Genomic DNA, 21,792 nt, shown 5'->3' with positions numbered 1-21,792 from the left:
TAATGGTGCTCCATGGAATATTCAAAGTTTGGGATATTTTTTTATAACCCAACCCTGATCCATACTTCTTCACAACTTTGTCTCTGACCTGTTTGGAGGCTCCTTGGTTTTCATGTTGCTTGCTTCATAGTGTTGCAGAGTCAGGGTCCTTCCAGAACAGGTTGATTTATACAGACATCATGTGACAGATCATGTGACACTTTGATTACACAAAGGTGGATCTTAATCAACTAATTATGTGACTTATGAAGTGAATTGGTTGGACTAGCTCTTATTTCGGGGTTTCATATGAAAGGGGGTGAATACCTACGCACACTCCAGATTTCTGTTTTTTCATCTTAATTATTGTTTGTGTCACAATTTTAAAAAACAATTTTCACCTTTAAAGTGGTAGGCATGTTGTGTAAATCAAATGGTGCTAACCCCCAAAAATCCATTTTAATTCCAGCTTGTAATGCAACAAAAAAATATATATATATAAAATGAGCGAAGCCAACGAGTGATACATTTTTCAACTTGAAAAGATAAACTTCATATCTACACGCAACTGTGTAATGTTCTTTATATTATATGGACTTCCACAAAAAATATTTTTTGTTAAAGTTAATCAAAAGTTAATCAAAAGAATTTTAATTTTGAACCGGTTCGCCACTTTGACAACGTGCATCTAGTCAGTGGGACAACACTGGGAGTGATGCCATCGGAGTGAAATATCGGGAATTATTCTATCCACATTCACTGGATATGAGCAATCACGCATGCTGATTGGCTACTCTACTACTATGATATCAGCTCATATACCATGAGTAGAGAAAAACAAAATGGTGGCTTTGTTATTAAGTATTTAAAAGAAACATAAATAGCTAAAAGAATATCGTTCCCCCTGCCCCAATATCTCCTGTTCCACACTCCAGCCCAGTCGGGGGTAGTAATGCACCTTTAAGTTGATTTGCCAACCACCAAAAAACCTGAAAGAAGAAGAACAAAATGGCGGATCATGTTGCTGAACCAACCATGGATTAAAATAAAAACTGTACTTGAAAACAAAACTCCCCAAAATACAAAAAAAGCAACAAAATATAGAATAAAAGTATTTCATGGTTAGAACTTATCTTTTTTTATTTTTCAAGAATTATTATTTTAGCATTTTACACAAATTGCTCCTGTCATTTCGCCGGTTTGTTTACATTCTAAGCGGAAATGATTTTGTCGGACGTTTTATATAAAGTTTTTATTTATCGAATTTGCAAAAAATAAAAATAAAAATGCTCTTTTTTTCAAAATCCTGTGAATGTGGATAGAATAAAACAGTTATTCCATCCAATCTCGTCGTACATGGCTTATAGCCAACTCAGTGCTAGGTGTCTCATCTTCAACTCGTTCAGTATCATGCTACCTGAATGGAATATATCTGATATACCACTCAGTGCCAGCCAATATTATTTAAATGTGTCACTCAGATCCGCGATGTATTTCATATGAAAAATGCGAGTTTTTCAACACAAGACAATGAACTTCATATGAACTTCAAGGCAACGTGTGATTTTCTTTTTATTATATCGACACATTCACAAACAAAAAGTCCCCAAATTTATCAAAACAATTCATAGAGTTCCTCATGAGTGACATATAGAGATTTATGTCACGGTTTTGGTTCTCCATATCCCGGATGGAGCTCGTATGAAAAATACGAGTGGTGTATTTCCCAATAAAACATACACACACTTATATTTATATATATATATATATATATATATATATATATATATATATATATATATATATATATATATATATATCAGGCTTGTAGTACTCGAATCCGACTCATGCCCTAATTTCCTAATTTTAAGGACCCATAACTTGACTTGAACTTGAGCACTGATGACTTGGACTCGTGCATTAACTGCATTAGAACTCCTAAATTGGAGACGAGGACTCAGATTTTTTTTTCATTATTTTCTGTAACATGCCATTATAATTTGGCATAAGATATTTATATCAACATTAATTTTTATACTAATGTTGTGCAAGAGAATGCACATTCGCCTGTTCATACGTTATGTTCAGGAACAAACTAACGTTAATGGCGCTAAAATGCCTGGAGAGAACGCCCCTAGGATTGTCTGCTTTGCTTATACAGACTTCTCGTGCAGTGGGAAAAAATGCACTGTGATGTGTTCCATATGTAGAAGAACTATCGAGGAGACGACGGGGACAACCTCGAACTTCAATCGTCATTTGGTAAGACTCCACCCAGAGAAGGAAGTGACACGCTATGATCATTGCTCTGTTGATAGCGGGGCTTGCTGAGCGATGAACTAGCTAGTGTTAACCCTCTCTTATGTTATTCGCCCTGTTGATAGTGGGCGGGGCTTGCTGTGTGATGAACAAGCTTTTTATCTGTAGCCTGTTAACTAAAATGGGGCAGTCGAGCAGTAACGTTAGTCCAACACAGTAGCAGAGATGGTTTCACATAAAGGCGGCAACATCCACCGTCAAATGGTACACTTGGAGTCTTGTTCTCGGACTCAACTCTGACTCGACTCGGATCAATAGTGGACTCTAAATTTTTTTAATGACTTGGACTTGAACACTGGGGACTCGAGAGTGGACTCGGACTTGAGGTTTATTGACTCGACTACAACACTGATTTTATACAGTTTTATATATATATATATATATATATATATATATATATATATATATATACACACAGTGTCTTGCAAAAGTATTCATCCAGCTTGGTGTTTGTACACAACATGCCTACAACTTTAAAGGTGCAAATTGTTGTTTTATTGTGACACAAACAATAATGAAGATGAAAAAAAAAACCAAAAGTCTGGAGTGTGCATAGGCATTCACCCCCTTTAGTATGAAACACCTTTTTTTAAAAGACATATTTTTATTGAGATTTTCATATTGATTTTAAACATGAACATTTTAACAAATAAAATGAATACGTTATCTCCCCCATCTGGCAAAAAAGAAAATAAAAAGGATCACAGCAGTGCATAAATTACAGAAAGTCTCATCTCATCTCATTATCTCTAGCCGCTTTATCCTTCTACAGGGTCGCAGGCAAGCTGGAGCCTATCCCAGCTGACTATGGGCGAAAGGCGGGGTACACCCTGAACAAGTCGCCAGGTCATCACAGGGCTGACACATAGACACAGACAACCATTCACACTCACATTCACACCTACGGTCAATTTAGAGTCACCAGTTAACCTAACCTGCATGTCTTTGGACTGTGGGGGAAACTGGAGCACCCGGAGGAAACCCACGTGGACACGGGGAGAACATGCAAACTCCGCACAGAAAGGCCCTCGCCGGCCACGGGGCTCGAACCCGGACCTTCTTGCTGTGAGGCGACAGCGCTAACCACTACACCACCGTGCTGCCCAAATTACAGAAAATTTAAAATTAATTACATTTCAAAATCACGAGTTTCCAAAAGTCCTCCACAAGCGAGCAAAGTTCTTTTCTTTCTTTCTTACAATATATGTTAGTCTCTCCAGAGCTAGACAGGCCATCAGTTCCTTTGTCCACATTCCAGTAGAAGGTGTATCCACACTTTTCCATAACAATGCGATTATCCTTCTGGCTTGTAAAAGTCCAAAGTTGATAGGCAGCAACTGTTGTTGGGTCACAACAAAGTCTTCAGGGTACAGAGATCTTGCAGTCACGTGACCGGAAAGTACACAGCCGCCATTTTGTCGGTAAAAAACACCGCTGAATACTGCTGCACTCGTGTACAAAATGGATAAATTTCAACCGACGGACTACACGGCTCATTTTTCTAATGAACAGATAATTAGATATATGTCTAAAATAAACGACCTAGGGATTAGTGACCCTTATGGCTTGCTGGACGTAGTTTTCACGACCGTGTCAGTGGATATGGAACTGCCAGAGGTGGAATACCCAGACGTGTATAATTACCTCATAAACTTTCCCTCGCTGTTCAGTGGTGAAGCACTGCGTGCTTATAAATCTCTGGACAGTTATCTCTACAGAAATTCATATGACCCCTAAAAGTGTAAAATAATTTTATATCTAGAGACTACATTGATTGTCACACCACTAAAGACCCAATCCACCCCCCCGCCCCAAGCCTTTTCTCAGGTTCCCACTTCCCGGAATTTTTTATTAGAGCAAGTCATAAACTTATGTTACAAATAACCACATGGATATCATTATCATTATCTCTAGCCGCTTTATCCTTCTACAGGGTCGCAGGCAAGCTGGAGCCTATCCCAGCTGACTACGGGCGAAAGGCGGGGTACACCCTGGACAAGTCGCCAGGTCATCACAGGGCTGACACATAGACACAGACAACCATTCACACTCACATTCACACCTACGGTCAATTTAGAGTCACCAGTTAACCTAACCTGCATGTCTTTGGACTGTGAGGGAAACCGGAGCACCCGGAGGAAACCCACGCGGACACGGGGAGAACATGCAAACTCCACACAGAAAGGCTCTCGCCGGCCCCGGGGCTCGAACCCATGACCTTCTTGCTGTGAGGCGACAGCGCTCCACATGGATATACTGAAATAAATACATGGCGAACCTGAGATGAAATGGTCACTGCACAGGCACCAGTGATCGTTCTTTCCAGTTGGTTCCCATGCCTTGTTCTTGTTGTTTGCATCGGCCCGGCCGATAGCAGCAATCCACTTTGCACGCCTGTCAGGGTCCCGAGGCAGCCTATGAAACTTTCTTCCTGATTTCTGACCTCTCCTGTTGTGGCATTTATATGCCATACAACTCTCCGGCATTATGGCACGGTAATATTTGAAGATTTGGGCGAAAAAAACCCCAAAGTCAGTGTTGGAAAGACGGCGGAAATATGGCGTTTGACCGACAAAATGGCGACTGCTTACAATCTGGAGCGGATGTGACGTCACGTGCAAGATCTCTATATTCCCAGTATACAGAGTTTGGCTCGCAAAGGAACCTCCCTTCCAACTACAACACCTATACATTCTGTTACACTCTTCCAGAATCATTGTATCCTTATACACTCCCATAAACAATGGATTAATGTACCTTTTTCCTCTCTGCACTTCACACAAATATCAGGGACATTAGGGAATACCGGTATGTGATTTAACCTACTAGGTGTAAGATAGGTACACATCAACCATTTATATTGTAATAACTTATGTTGTGTTAATCGACTAGGTCTGAGCCTTAGAACAAGCCCTTTCCCAATCAGCTTCAGGAATATTCTCCTTTATGTCAATTCTCCATGCCTCCAGCTTTTTGGAAGATGACTCTTTTGAATAAGTTCACGTTAACTCATAGAACAATGAGAATTGTCCTCTCCTATTCATGTGGGATAGAGTCAGTTCCTCAATCTTAGACAATGGCGGTATAGACAATAGGTGTTTATGTGTGGATAAGATAAAATGTTTCAGCTGCAAGTATTTAAAGAAATGTTTTCTTGGAATATCATATTTCTCACACAGCTGATTATATAACATTAAGTTGCCCTCTATCTGAAATTTTTGCAACACCTTTGTTAAACCACATCTTAAATCCACCATCTGCTCTCCCCGGTATAAAACAATTATTGCCCCATATGGGGGAAACTAGGATAATGCTGGTGTGTCTCCAAAATGTTGGTGTGCGGAGTACCACACTGAGATGGTATTACGAAGAAAGGGATTCTTTGTCTGTTTAACTAGCCTTTTGACACTTGTTGAATATAAATAAAGCTTGAGAGGAAGCCCTGATGTTGATATCTGCTCTATAGTCACCCATGCTGGAAGGAGAGCTACTGAAAAATAATACATTGCTGACCTTAGCTGGGCAGCCCAGTAATACAATTTTAGATTGGGGAGCTGAAGCCCCCCCTTCATATGGTAAATATAATAGCCTTAGTTGTAGTCTGGCCTTTTTATTATTCCAGACGAACTGATTCAACAAATCATTAATGTTGTGAAAGAAAGTGTCAGGTAAAGGAAGCGGAAGTGACTGAAAAAGATACAAAAACTTTGGTAAGACTAGCATTTTAATTATGTTTATGCGACCAATCATAGATATTGGCATTTGTGTCCATCGGTTTAGCATCTCCCTCACTCTGTCCACCAAGGGGTCATAATTTAAAGAAACTATTTGTTTCACATCGGGACTAATTTGAACCCCTAAATATGTAAAACCTTCTTTTGTGGTTGCAAATGATGTATTTACAATAGGCTGCAGTCTTTCATTTTCATTCAAAAACATTAGTACCAATTTGGAATTGTTTATTTTATACCCTGATAAGTTTCTAAAGGTTTCATTTAAATTCACTAATTGGGGAATACTATCTTTTAAGTTTGTTAGGGAAAGAATTATGTCATCAGGGTGGCACGGTGGTGTAGTGGTTAGTGCTGTCGCCTCACAGCAAAAAGGTCCTGGGTTCGAGCCCCGGGGCCGGCGAGGGCCTTTCTGTGTGGAGTTTGCATGTTCTCCCCGTGTCCGCGTGGGTTTCCTCCGGGTGCTCCGGTTTCCCCCACAGTCCAAAGACATGCAGGTTAGGTTAACTGGTGACTCTAAATTGACCGTAGGTGTGAGTGTGAATGGTTGTCTGTGTCTATGTGTCAGCCCTGTGATGACCTGGCGACTTGTCCAGGGTGTACCCCGCCTTTCGCCCATAGTCAGCTGGGATAGGCTCCAGCTTGCCTGCGACCCTGTAGAAGGATAAAGCGGCTAGAGATAATGAGATGAGATGAGAATTATGTCATCCGCATACAAAGCTATGTGATGTTCATAACCACCAATAGTTATATCTGTGATGCCTTCATGAGCTCTAATGGCCATAGCCAAGGGCTCGATAGCCAACACAAATAGCAAAGGCGATAACGGACACCCTTGTCTGGTTGATCGTTGGAAAGTAAATGGTTTAGAGACATTATTATTGGTCAATATTTTGGCAGTTGGGCTTGTGTACAAGAGCTTTATCCAGCTCAAAAAATTTACACCAATTCAAAACCGTGGGAGCACATTAAAAAGGAAGCCCCACTCGATCCTATCAAAGGCCTGGCGTGCGTCTAAGGATAAGACGGCTGTATCTCCAAAACTGTGGCTTTCATACAATATGTTCAGAACACACCGGATATTATGAAATCCATGTCTATTTTTAACAAAGCCATTTTGATCATTACCAACAAGGTACGGAAGATACAACTCTAGCCTTCTGGCCAAGGCCGTGCAGAGTATTTTGATATCACACCCCATCAAACTAATAGGTCTGAAAGAAGAGCACTCGTTCGGTGGTTTGTTTGGTTTCAGAATTAAAGTTATTATTGCAAGTCTCAAGGATGGAGGGAGCATTCCTTTTGCAGAGGATTCCTTATACATGGCCAATAGTGGTACCAGAAGTTTCTCCCCAAATCTCTTATAAAATTCAATAGGAAAGCCATCCGGCCCTGGTGCTTTCTCACTCTGCATACTTTGAATGGCCTCTGCTAATTCTTTCACTGTTAGACTGCAATCCAATTCCTATTGTTTGTTTTCTGACAAGGTCTGAAATTTCAACTGATCTAAAAAAGAATTTTGACTCTCGAAATCATCTAAACACTCTGATGCATACAAGGACTCGTAAAAATCCCTAAAATTGTTATTGATCTCCACTGGCTCTGAAGTCACATCACCTACAAGTGTCTTGATGTTATTGATCGCCCTGTCTAACTGTTTTTTCTTAAGTCGCCAAGCCAGTAGTTTACCACATTTTTCTCCTTGATCATAATAAGACTGTTTTAGCCACATTAACCTTTTTGCAACTTTTTCTATGGATAACTTATTATATTTGGCTCTCATAATTTGCAATTCCTTTGCTTTCTGCTGGTTGTAATTATTATACAAGTCTTGTTCCAACAGTCTAATTTGATTTTCAATTGTTTCCACTTCCATACGCTGTTGTTTGGCTTTGGATTTCGTATAACTAATAATTTCCCCTCTAATATACGCTTTAAACGCCTCCCATCTAACACAGGCATCAGTCTGATCAAGATTGATTTCAAAATAATTATTAATACATTCTTCGGGAAATTTGATAAACTCTGCATCCTGCAGAGTTTATGGATGGGAAATCTCCATATCTTAGAACTGTAAATAAATGTATCTATATGCAAATTTAATGATGCAGCTGCATGATCACTTATGACAATGCTATCATACCAACACTCTTTAATTTTTGAAAGAAGTCCAAAGGGGACCAAAAAATAGTCAGTTCGCGAGTGGGTGCCATGTGTACTTGAATAACAGGAGTATTCAACTCTATCTGGGTGCAATTCCCTCCATATTTCAACCAAATTCAAATCTTTACAAGACTGCAGCAATATTCTCCTTGTCTGCATATGAGTAGAGTCAAGGTTAGTAGAGCAATCTTTTATGGGCACCAAAGTGCAATTAAAATCACCACCAATTATGTACGTACCTTGCAGGGTAGACAGAGTAAGGAAGAGATTCTGAAAAAATGTTGGGTTGTCATCGTTTGGACCATAGATGCAAACCAGATTCAATTTATGTGTGGATATGTTACCCTGGACGATGATATATCTACCATAATGATCACAAATAACATTAGCAGTTTGGAACGGTAAAGATTTATGTATAAGTATGAGCACCCCTCTAGCATGATTACTGTATGGAACACAAAAAACCTGACCTGGCCATCTTTTTTGTAATCTATCAATTTCTGCTGCTCTTAAATGTATCTCCTGCAAGAAAACTATTTGGGACTTAAGTTGTCTGATTCTGTTCAAAACCTGCTTAATTTTGGCCATTTCTCTCAGCCCCCTAACATTCCAACTGGTAATTTTTATTTTAGACATATTGGTGTTTTAATGGGCGGCACGGTGGTGTAGTGGTTAGCGCTGTCGCCTCACAGCAAGAAGGTCCTGGGTTCGAGCCCCGGGGCCGGCGAGGGCCTTTCTGTGTGGAGTTTGCATGTTCTCCCCGTGTCTGCGTGGGTTTCCTCCGGGTGCTCCGGTTTCCCCCACAGTCCAAAGACATGCAGGTTAGGCTAACTGGTGACTCTAAATTGAGCGTAGGTGTGAATGTGAGTGTGAATGGTTGTCTGTGTCTATGTGTCAGCCCTGTGATGACCTGGCGACTTGTCCAGGGTGTACCCCGCCTTTCGCCCGTAGTCAGCTGGGATAGGCTCCAGCTTGCCTGCGACCCTGTAGAAGGATAAAGTGGCTAGAGATAATGAGATGAGATGAGAGGAGATGGTGTTTTAATTTCGTGAATAAGATGTAATTCTGTCCAGTCGCAGAAACCAAACAAATAAACAAAGATACTGCTGTTGAAAACAAAAAAACAAACAAAAACAAACAAACAAAAAACTATGAACATATAACATTTTGCCGGATATCTTCCCTCCCGGTGGCACGGTGGTGTAGTGGTTAGCGCTGTCGCCTCACAGCAAGAAGGTCCGGGTTCGAGCCCCGTGGCCGGCGAGGGCCTTTCTGTGTGGAGTTTGCATGTTCTCCCCGTGTCCGCGTGGGTTTCCTCCGGGTGCTCCGGTTTCCCCCACAGTCCAAAGACATGCAGGTTAGGTTAACCGGTAACTCTAAATTGACCGTAGGTGTGAATGTGAGTGTGAATGGTTGTCTGTGTCTATGTGTCAGCCCTGTGATGACCTGGCGACTTGTCCAGGGTGTACCCCGCCTTTCGCCCGTGGTCAGCTGGGATAGGCTCCAGCTTGCCTGCGACCCTGTAGAACAGGATAAAGCAGCTAGAGATAATGAGATGAGATGAGATCTTCCCTCCCCTTTGTCCCAAGCACTTCCCAAACTGAAGTGCTTTAAGTCTGAATATTATACCCAAAAATTTCACTAAATAACTGAGGAGCACTGATCCACATTTACATGAGGAGCAGTTAGGCCCTGTCCACAAGGCAACGGATTCAGGTGAATCCGATAAAATTTTTTATCGTTTCGGCCTGGCGTCCACACGGCACTGGCGTTTTGGGTGCCCCAAAACGATATTTTTTGAGAATGGGTTCCAGAGTGGAAAAATCTGGCAACGGCGCCGTTGCGAAGTCGTCTGGATGAGTATAACGGATTTGTTTACGATGACGTCACAACCACATGACTAGAACAAGCAGCACTCACTCATTCACGCCAGGTAGAAGAAGGGGTTTATGCGTATGCGTCCTACTTCTTCTATTGTTCTAGTGTCTCCGATGGCACCGTCTTACAGCGCACATAGAGGTGTGGCATGTGTATTGCATCGTTTTCAGCAAGCGTTGCGTTGCCATATGTACCTGATATTTTACTGATCCGTTGCCCATGTGGACGCGATATTTTTTTTACCCGCTAAAAAAAAAAATCTCGTTGCCGTTGTCGTGTGGATGTAGCCTTAGTCTACATGAGCCTTTAAAGTGAAATCTTAACCCATCACCAACCGTGCACAACACATCTCTTAACAGTAATTATTTCCCCCGGATATTCAAAAGAACAGATTGGTCCATGTAAAAAAAGAAAATTACATTTAAATGTATCCCTTTGCAAACATCTTTATCATTTTGTATAAACTAAATGAATTTCAATAAAAAAATAAATAAAATAAAATAAAAATTTAGCTGAAGGTTTTAGATTTTATCTTTATAATAATGATGTCTTTATCAAACGTCAAACTCAAAATGCTGGGGGGACAAAATAAGACTGGGCCCCGTTCACACTCTGTACAGATTCTTCATCCAAAAAAAAAAGGAAGCGTGTCGGGTCGTTTATAACATTTGCATTGCCAGTCGCGTTAGTCCATCTTACCCGTGTTACCTGTCATCAGAGGCTGACTGTATGTGCAAAGAACAGAGTGTATCCTTTAGGTTGAATTTCATGGTGAAATTCCTCTGCTTCACGCAGTGAAGAAAAGAGGAACATCTTCCCATCATGGACCACTCTCATCTTGCAAGGATTCAGTTGGAATCCCCGGAATGCTCCCATCTCGGTGAACAACTTTCTGGCCGTATTAAACTCCCGGTGTTTCCGCATCATTTCTGCTGAAAAGTCATGTGATTTTATTTCCATCGTGTAGTATATTCTTATGTGATGAAAAACGATAAACAGTCTCCCTATCCTGGAATTTCCAGAAGCGTATAAGAACAGCTCTGTGTTGGTTAGGCTTTGCCGGTGCCAAGGTGCGATATACCCTTTCCAATACCAGGGTCTGGTCCGTGCTGAGCCCCAGCCACTTCGGTAACATTTCCCGGATAAAATCCAGCAGTGGTTGTGTACCCTCGGCACCTTCTTGGAGACCAAACGCACGTAGGTTCTTCCTTCTACAACCCCAATTCCAAAAAAGTTGGGACAAAGTACAAATTGTAAATAAAAACAGAATGCAATGATGTGGAAGATTCAAAATTCCATATTTTATTCAGAATAGAACACAGATGACATATCAAATGTTTAAACTGAGAAAATGTATCATTTAAAGAGAAAAATGAGGTGATTTTAAATTTCATGACAACAACACATCTCAAAAAAGTTGGGACAAGGCCATGTTTACCACTGTGAGACATCCCCTTTTCTCTTTACAACAGTCTGTAAACGTCTGGGGACTGAGGAGACAAGTTGCTCAAGTTTAGGGATAGGAATGTTAACCCATTCTTGTCTAATGTAGGATTCTAGTTGCTCAACTGTCTTCGGTCTTTTTTGTCGTATCTTCCGTTTTATGATGCGCCAAATGTTTTCTATGGGTGAAAGATCTGGACTGCAGGCTGGCCAGTTCAGTACCCGGACCCTTCTTCTACGCAGCCATGATGCTGTAATTGATGCAGTATGTGGTTTGGCATTGTCATGTTGGAAAATGCAAGGTCTTCCCTGAAAGAGACGTCGTCTGAATGGGAGCATATGTTGCTCTAGAACCTGGATATACCTTTCAGCATTGATGGTGTCTTTCCAGATGTGTAAGCTGCCCATGCCACACACACTAATGCAACCCCATACCATCAGAGATGCAGGCTTCTGAACTGAGCGCTGATAACAACTTGGGTCGTCCTTCTCCTCTTTAGTCCGAATGACACGGCGTCCCTGATTTCCATAAAGAACTTCAAATTTTGATTCATCTGACCACAGAACAGTTTTCCACTTTGCCACAGTCCATTTTAAATGAGCCTTGGCCCAGAGAAGATGTCTGCGCTTCTGGATCATGTTTCGATACGGCTTCTTCTTTGAACTATAGAGTTTTAGCTGGCAACGGCGGATGGCACGGTGAATTGTGTTCACAGATAACGTTCTCTGGAAATATTCCTGAGCCCATTTTGTGATTTCCAATACAGAAGCATGCCTGTATGTGATGCAGTGCCGTCTAAGGGCCCGAAGATCACGGGCACCCAGTATGGTTTTCCGGCCTTGACCCTTACGCACAGAGATTCTTCCAGATTCTCTGAATCTTTTGATGAGATTATGCACTGTAGATGATGATATGTTCAAACTCTTTGCAATTTTACACTGTTGAACTCCTTTCTGATATTGCTCCACTATTTGTCGGCGCAGAATTAGGGGGATTGGTGATCCTCTTCCCATCTTTACTTCTGAGAGCCGCTGCCACTCCAAGATGCTCTTTTTATACCCAGTCATGTTAATGACCTATTGCCAATTGACCTAATGAGTTGCAATTTGGTCCTCCAGCTGTTCCTTTTTTGTACCTTTAACTTTTCCAGCTTCTTATTGCCCCTGTCCCAACTTTTTTGAGATGTGTTGCTGTCATGAAATTTCAAATGAGCCAATATTTGGCATGAAATTTCAAAATGTCTCACTTTCGACATTTGATATGTTGTCTATGTTCTATTGTGAATACAATATCAGTTTTTGAGATTTGTAAATTATTGCAATCCGTTTTTATTTACAATTTGTACTTTGTCCCAACTTTTTTGGAATCGGGGTTTTACTTCGGTTCTCTAAGTCTTCATCTCCAGGTATGCCAGCCATTTTAAAGATGAAGCCAATTCCGCCTGTATTTTCTCAAGTTCTTCCTCTGCCGTGTTCACTCGGCCCTCCGTTTCTTCGATGCGTTTAGTATGTTCTGACACGTCCTGTTTAACTTCAGCCACTTTACCCTCTAGTGCTATTATAGCATTGTTCACATCTCCAAGAAGGTTATTAGTGCCATCCAGTTTTAGTCCAAACTCAGAGTGGAGCGACTTTAGCTCTGTTAGCACATCTGCTATGTCGGCCATCTTACTGGTTTCCGTTACTGGTTTCAGGTGTTGAGGCCTTTTTCTTGTTGTAAGCAGTCGATTTGTGAGCTTGAGTAAAAATGTCACATTCCTTTGTCGCATGAGATGTTGACATCGTTGACATTAAGTGGGAAATCTGAATTCCAAGCCACTATCCGGGGAATAAAAGGTTTTTGTGCACGGTTGACCAGAGCCCCTCTTCTAAGTTGCCATCTTTGTCGGGTCACATGACCTCTCTCATGAAACACCATTTAATGGAGCACCATTAAATCCATTATAGCAAAATGGAAAGAATATGGCACCACTACAAACCTGACAAGAGAAGGCCGCCCACCAAAACTCACAGACCGGGCAAGGAGGACATTAATCAGAGATGCAACAAAAACACCAAAGATAACACTGAAGGAGCTACAAAGATCCACAGTGGAGATGGGAGTATCTGTCCATAGGACCACTTTAAGCCATACACTTCACAGAGTGAGGCTTTATGGAAGAGTGGCCAGAAAAAGTCATTTCTGAAGAAAACACATTTGCAGTTTGCCCAACAGCATGTGGCAGACTCTCCAAACACATGGAAGAAGATTCTCTGGTCAAATGAGACTACAATTTATATTTTTGGCCATCATGGGAAATGCCATGTGTGGCGCAAACCCAACACCCTGAGAACACCATTCCTACAGTGAAGCATGGTGGTGGCAGCATCATGCTGTGGGGATATTTTTCATCTGCAGGGACAGGAAAGCTGGTCAGGACTGAAGGAAAGATGGATGGCACTAAATACAGGGCAATTGTGGAGGAAAACCTGTTTGAGTCAGCCAGAGGTTTGAGACTGGGATGAAGGTTCATGTTCCAGCAGGACAATGACCCTAAACATACTGCCAAAACATACTGTTTCTTCTTCTTTCTTCTAAAGCTACACTGGAGTGGTTTATAGGGAAACATTTACAGTAAATGTCTTGGAATGGCCTAGTCAATCCAGTTGAGAATCTTTGGCATAACTTGAAGATTGCTGTACACCAATGCAACCCATCTAACTTGAAGGAGTTGGAGCAGTTTTGCCTTTTGGAATGGGCAAAAATCCCAGTGACTAGATGTGCTAAACTAATAGGGACATACCCCAAGAGACTTGCAGCAAAACGTGGCTCCCGAAAGTATTGAGTTTAGGGGGGTGAATACCTATGCACACTGCAGATTTCTGTTTTTCCATCTTAACTATTGTTTGTATCACAATAAAACAACAATTTTCACCTTTAAAGTGGTAGGCATGTTGTGTAAATCAAATGGTGCTAACCCCCCAAAAATCAATTTTAATTCCAGCTTGTAATGCGACGAAACAGGACAAACACCAAGGGGGATGAATACTTTTGCAAGACACTATATATGAGAGCAAGAGAGAGAGAGAGAGAGAGAGAGAGAAGATGAGATACATACAGTATCTCTATTCCAACCACTGGACTAGCCGACCTTGCAGTGTAAGAATTTCTGCCCAATATTGCTGTCGCAGACAAAAATTGCACCTCATAAAAGAATTCTTTGGTAGTGAATTTACAACAGCAATCTCAGAAGACATAATGTGACATGCTCACCAGTAACGAATTTAGTGCCATTGCAACCAAAGACCACTGAAGATAAGTTCTAGTCGTGTCAGAAGTTTTGTTACTATTTCCAAATGAAGCCGCTGCTGCAATGTTCATGTAAAAGCCTATAGGAGGATGGGGAATCCTGGCACTGCCAAGTTGCCACTTTTTTTGCCTCCCCCACTTCATTTTCTCTCTAATTTAGTCTCGGCCATGTCCCACCCACAAGCCAGCTCTCTCCTATGATATGACAGCTCCCACTTGGGAGGGTGAAGGTGCAAGACACAAGGAACATGTACTTCATCCAAGACACGTGAACCCAGCCAACTGAATCTGTTTGAGCTGCTGCTCATTCAGTGTAAGATCACTCAGAGGCAAGTCTGCCCTCTTCTGCATACAAGAGTTCAGAGACGCTCACCCATGATTGGCTAGGGCTGCTGTGATTGACAGGGGAGAGAGGGTATGCAATTCCTCCCACACAAAGGGCATGTGTAGTTTTTCTCTCTTCAACTTCCGATCACGGATAGCTGTTTCATCATCACGATTTGAAGTCAAAATCTCCAGATAATAGGAAAGCATTTTTCTGTTGCACCACTTGGGTGCACTGTTGCGTCTTTGAGCCAGGCAATTAGCCTTCATCTACTCAGCTGAATTATAGGTTGCTTTGGGTTAAAATTTCTTCCAAATGAATAAATGCAAAGGTTTACATCAAACACAGGATAGCTACAAATACATGAGTGGCAATTGTGAAATGTAAAAGAAATGTTATTGTTAATTAATATCCTCAAGCTTACTTGCATGTTAGACAGAGGTGGACAGTAACGAAGTACATTTACTTGAGTGCTGTACTTAAGTACACTTTTTGAGTATCTGTACTTTACTTGAGTATGTTTTTTTTGGAAACTTGTGACTAACTTTACTACATTTGAAAGGCAAATATCGTACTTTTCACTCCACTTCATTTCTATCAAGGTCCTCGTTACTCGTTACTATGAAGCGGCTTTGAAAGTGGATGTGTTTTTCTTTTCTTTTCTAAAACGTGATGGTTTTTTCGCAGGTGACACTGAGACAGCCGATCAGTAATCACTAGGGTCACGTCTCGTCCATAGACTGTATAAAATCAAGTTCAGTGATTTCTCTGCAGCATTATTTGAACACGATGAGTTGATGGCAGAATGGAAGGAGGCGGTTCTTCTGAAGAATGCACGCACCCATGGCCCATGAACCCGTGTTTCAGTTTTCTGAAAGGATTAAAGATTCATTTCGTTTTAAATGTTTGCTTTGTTTGCCTAAAACGAACCACATCACAGCCTACAAAAACTCGCCGTCCGACCTGCAGAAGCATATTGAGGTATATAAACATTTTATTCCAAGAGAAAGCTTGTAATGAAGTTGTCCGTGCTTTTAGAGTTAGCAATAACGTTGCAATAGCTATGCAGTCTGATTAGTCAAATGACTTTCTATGGATTTGCCCACCAAGTTGCCATCGCCTTGTCCACGGTTAACGTTTACACATAGCTAGTTAACATGGACACTGTTAGTTAGCATGTAAACACGGAGTTACGCTAACATGAATAACGTTAACTTATCTGAAGTGCTTTCAGAAACATGTTTTGGCATAATCTTGCCAAATGAACAATGTAGAAATCTTTCTTTTCTAGTAGCATTAGCTACCCAATATGATTTCGAGTTTGAAAAGAGTTTGCTAGCATGTCAGATGGCGCTTCACTGACTAGCTAGCTTAACGTTAAACCACCATGATGGCACAGCATGCATTAATTTTGTGAATTCACATTTCCCTATTTGGTAACAGCATTAGGTTTTATAAGCATTGTGGCAATAATGACAGAAAATATACTTTTAATACTTAAGTATTTTTAAAAGCAAGTACTTCAGTATTTTAACTTAAGTAAAACATTGACTGGACAACTTTCACTTGTATCGGAGTAACATTTGACCAGCGGGATCTGTACTTTGACTTAAGTAGTGAAGTTGGGTACTTTGTCCACCTTTGATGTTAGAGAATGTACATTATGTCTGACATGAAGAACAGCTTACATAAAATTTAGCCACTTTTTTTTTTTTGCCTGATCTCATACGGTGTGTACTGTTTATCTCCTGCTTTAGTATTTCTAAAATGTTCAGCATTTCCCTTTCTCAGTGCTTTAGAGTTGGATAAGTGCAGTTCATGATCAGTACAGTCTATTTCAGAGCTCAGAGATAATATGAAATTGTATGTGTGTATGTTTTCACTGAGCAGTTACAAACTTGTGTGTTAATGTCTCAGGGGAAAAAGACTGATTTAGTGTGGGCTGCCAGTAAAAGACCCCGCAGGACTGCATATGACGTTCATCATTTCAGCATGTGGCAAAATTACCTTTCCATTTCAGCAATGTAAGCCTAAATTGTTGTTCTTTATTGCTTTTTTTTTATTACACGGCTCATTTGAATACTCGATTCTGATTGATCAGTTACAGCATTCAGAAATCTTTTATTTCTTGATAATGCACTGTTAAGTATAACAGACCATTGTTATGGACCATGTCATTAGCGGAAGCAATAAAATAATTTTTAGATAAAGACTTTTTGTCAAATTATTGATTTCTTTGCTAAGTCGTCCTCTAATAAGCGGGATAATGTACAGCGAGCCAGTCATTATTGTGGAATAAGCCCCTTCAGGGTGATTCAAGACGCCTCCGCTTTGCGTCAGGGTCTTGCATCACTCTGTCAGGGTTTAGTTCTCAGTAATGAGCAGCTTGCTGTAAATTATCCCTTAGTTTAAAAAAAATAATAATAAATTAAGGGGTTTCCGCTCTACCTAATTGCAGTGATTTTCACATCACATCATCTCTAGCCGCTTTATCCTTCTACAGGGTCGCAGGCAAGCTGGAGCCTATCCCAGCTGACCACGGGCGAAAGGCGGGGTACACCCTGGACAAGTCGCCAGGTCATCACAGGGCTGACACATAGACACAGACAACCATTCACACTCACATTCACACCTACGGTCAATTCAGAGTCACCAGTTAACCTAACCTGCATGTCTTTGGACTGTGGGGGAAACCGGAGCACCCGGAGGAAACCCACGCGGACACGGGGAGAACATGCAAACTCCACACAGAAAGGCCCTCGCCGGCCCCGGGGCTCGAACCCGGACCTTCTTGCTGTGAGGCGACAGCGCTAACCACTACATCACCGTGCCGCCCCTGCAGTGATTTTTTTAAACAAAAATGAAAAAGCCAGAAATTTGATAAAAACTTACTTGCAAAAAATAGTGAAGGCCATATCCAGTTCCAGTCAGAAGTTTACATACATCGACATGAATGTCATAATGAACACAAATGTCATGGTAATATTAGGCTTTCAGTTGAAATTTCAAATTTGACCCCCCACACATGGGAAGAAACTGCTATGGACAGAGCACATTGGCAACATCTAACCCGGGAGAGAGCCATCACCCACGAGGAGACCTGTACAACCAGTGCAAAACAAAAAAGACAGGCCAGGAAGGAACTTCCCAACAACCCTCCAAAGCACACCAGTCTCCATCCATGCCCGCACTGCAACAAAATACTCCACGCAAGGATCGGCCTGATCAGCCACCTGCGGACACATGCTACCCCAACCCAACCACAGGATGACTAGGTGGTCATAGTTGCCATGACGGACAAACAACAAGCTTTCAGTCATTTCTTTGAACTGTTCATTTTCTGTGGCTGAATAATTGCACAACAGAAAATATACATTAATATCTTAATAGAAAATAATTTGGTGTACAAGTTTTAGTATAGTTTTCTGAAATCAACACAGGGTCAAAATTATATACACAAGGTCAAAAATATACAAACACCCAATTAGATTATTAATTCAGTGGTGCTGAAAGTTCCATAAAGTCTTTTAACTTGCCAAGGCCAAGGCCTCTTAACTTCCTGTTAGTGATTATGATGGACTACAGCTGGTAGCTTCTCTATTGCCCCTTTTCCACCAAAGCAGTTCCAGGGCTGGTTCGGGGCCAGTGCTTAGTTTGGAACCGGGTTTTCTGTTTCCACTGACAAAGAACTGGCTCTGGGGCCAGAAAAACCGGTTCCAGGCTAGCACCAACTCTCTGCTGGGCCAGAGGAAAGAACCGCTTATGTCAGCGGGGGGGCGGAGTTGTTAAGACCAACAACAATAACAAGACCACGAAAGATCGCCATTTTTAAGTGACGAGAAGCAGCAGCTGTACAAACGTGAAGTCATTCATTATTATTGTTGTTGTTGTTGCCGCTGCTGCTTCTTCTGTGTTGGTTTTGCTTTGATATACGCGCCAAAGTTTATGTAAACGTAGTGCCATAACTGACATATACAGCGACGTAACTGACGTATACAGCGACATAATGACGTATACAGCGACGTAATGCTGGCTCCGCTTAGCACCGCGAGCTATGGAAAAGCAAACTGGTTCTCAGCTGGCTCGCAAGTTGAACAAGTTGTGAACCAGCACCAGCACTGGCCCCGAACCAGCCCTGGAACTGATTTGGTGGAAAAGGGGTATATGCCAACACAAAAGGGTTTGTTTGACAACACACAGTACATTGGAAAAGTCCAAGGAGCTCAGTGCAGATCTGAGAAGAAGGACCATCAATTTACATAACTCAGGAATGTCTCTTGGAGCCATTTCTAAACAACTGCAGATTCCAGGATAATCAGTTCAAACAGTTGTACATAAGTACGAGTTATTGGGAGGTGTAGACATTTTTCCAAGCCACTTTGCTGGAAGAATATCCAAACAGTCAGCCTCAGCTGAGAGGAAATTGGTTTGGATGGTCAGGAACAACCCAGAAACCACCAGGCACAGGCCTATCATGAACTGGAAACTGCTGGAACACTGTCCACAGACACCTTTAAGCACCTTAAAGCTCTACTCAAGTTTGCAGCTGACTACAGTAAGCTGACAAAGAAAAAAGCTTATATACAGCCTATAAATTGTTACAATCCAGTCTAGGGTGAGGCTTTTTATGAGACATATTATAAATATGCTATGGAAAAATGGCCTTAAAAAAAGAAGAAACACCACTGCTGAAACACCACCTATTTCCAATTCAATGGTAAATTTTACAAACAGAAAAACAACTGTGCCATGGGCTGTGAGTATCTACCATTGTGGCCCAGCTGTACATGGAAGAGGTAGAACCCAGGGCCCTTAACTCCTTCGGAGGAGTAGCACCAACCCACTGGTTCAGATACAGTGTCTTGCAAAAGTATTCATCCCCCATGGTGTTTGTCCTGTTTTGTCAAATTACAAGCTGGAATTAAAAATGGATTTTTGTGGGGTTATCACCATTTGATTTACACAACATGCCTACCACTTTAAAGTTGCTTTTTTGTGACACAAACGGTAATTAAGATGAAAGAACAGAAATCTGGAGTGTGCATAGGTATTCACTTCATAAGTCACATAATTAGTTGATTAAGATCCACCTGTGTGTAATCAAAGTGTCACATGATCTGTCACATGATGTCTGTATTAATCAACCTGTTCTGGAAGGACCCTGACTCTGCAACCCTACAAAGCAAGCAACATGAGAACCAAGGAACACTCCAAACAAGTCAGAGACAAAGTTGTGAAGAAGTATAGATCAGGGTTGGGTTGTAAAAAATATCCCAAATTTTGAATATCCCACAGAGCATCATTAAATCCATTATAGCAAAATGGAAAGAATATGGCACCACTACAAACCTGACAGGAGAAGGCCGCCCACCAAAACTCACAGACCGGGCAGGGAGGGCATTAATCAGAGATGCAACAAAGATACCAAAGATAACACTGAAGGAGCTGCATAGAGCCACAGCAGAGATAGGAGTATCTGTCTATTGAGGTATTTCACTCACGTGACCAAGTCATGTGATGCTACCATTTTGGACGGCACGGCTCGAATCAGTTTGAATGCGAGGAAGGCGACAAACGAAAAACATAAAAGAAAAAGGAGCGAGATGCAGAAAACACCTTCACTATCCAGTGATGTAGGGCATTTACAGGGCGAGCAGAGGGAGAGGTATTTGCAAAAATTGAGGTTAGCAGGCTTAGAGAACGACGTTTACCTGCTTCCACCAGGATTGCTCACTGACGTACGGAAGTACACGAAGCCCTCGTCTTTACCTGACTTCGGCCCACATGATCTGTATACCTATGTCGTTAAAAACCCATCGCCATACACAGGTATTGATCTGAAAGCGTATAAGAGTTTGGATGCCTACAAATATTTTGTGTCAGGCTGGGTAACATGCCTACATCAGCGGGTCGTCCCTGGAGCCGGTGGTCGCCATCTGATTACAGCTAAGGTTTGTTCACATTTTCATTTACTTTCGGTCCTCAGGATAAACAAAATGTTATTAAATGTCATTGAAATAACTTCTTAGTCTGTTGAGACATGGCCCGTTATAAATTTGCTGTTACCAGGCAATGACTAAGAACTGTATTATTAGGGTCGGTGTAGTTGTAGCAGTGTATTAGCAACTAGCTGTTAGCACTAGCTAATGTCAACAACATCGTAGCTGGTATGTTACTGTAGCAATATTTACGTTCAGTCATTTGGATGACTATTAAAACCTTTCAGTCTCAAGTTTTTCCTTTACTGGATTTACTAGTTTACTGAGCTAGCGCGCTTGGCCAAGCCGGGAGCCATCGCGCGCTCTCCGGCCGAGCCGGGAGCCATCGCGCGCTCTCCGGCCGAGCCGGGAGCCATCGCGCGCTCTCCGGCCGAGCCGGGAGCCATCGCGCGCTCGCCGGCCGAGCCGGGAGCCATCGCGCGCTCGCCGGCCGAGCCGGGAGCCATCGCGCGCTCGCCGGCCGAGCCGGGAGCCATCGCGCGCTCTCCGGCCGAGCCGGGAGCCATCGCGCGCTCTCCGGCCGAGCCGGGAGCCATCGCGCGCTCGCCGGCCGAGCCGGGAGCCATCGCGCGCTCTCCGGCCGAGCCGGGAGCCATCGCGCGCTCGCCGGCCGAGCCGGGAGCCATCGCGCGCTAGCTCAGTAAACTAGTAAATCCAGTAAAGGAA

The 21,792-nt window shown here is 42.1% G+C and overlaps 1 protein-coding gene across 2 annotated transcripts in view; it reads left to right on the top strand.

Moving 5' to 3' along the window:
• gphnb (gephyrin b) overlaps window positions 1-21,792 on the top strand; it is a 412,308-nt gene that overhangs the window by 276,606 nt on the left and 113,910 nt on the right. Inside the window, exon 9 of one of the 2 annotated variants that reach the window (XM_060916133.1) lies at window positions 20,573-20,599. The exons of the other annotated variant lie outside the window; for it this stretch is intronic. Within the exon in view, the coding sequence (XP_060772116.1) occupies window positions 20,573-20,599 (27 nt within the window). The remainder of the gene's footprint in view (window positions 1-20,572; window positions 20,600-21,792) is intronic. 2 annotated transcript variants of the gene reach the window in all.

The sequence above is a fragment of the Neoarius graeffei genome, chromosome 3 (assembly GCF_027579695.1).
Source record: "Neoarius graeffei isolate fNeoGra1 chromosome 3, fNeoGra1.pri, whole genome shotgun sequence".
Lineage (NCBI taxonomy): Eukaryota > Metazoa > Chordata > Actinopteri > Siluriformes > Ariidae > Neoarius > Neoarius graeffei.
The sequence above is the reverse complement of the archived record's forward strand: the minus strand, read 5'-3'. Positions and strand labels throughout refer to the sequence as shown.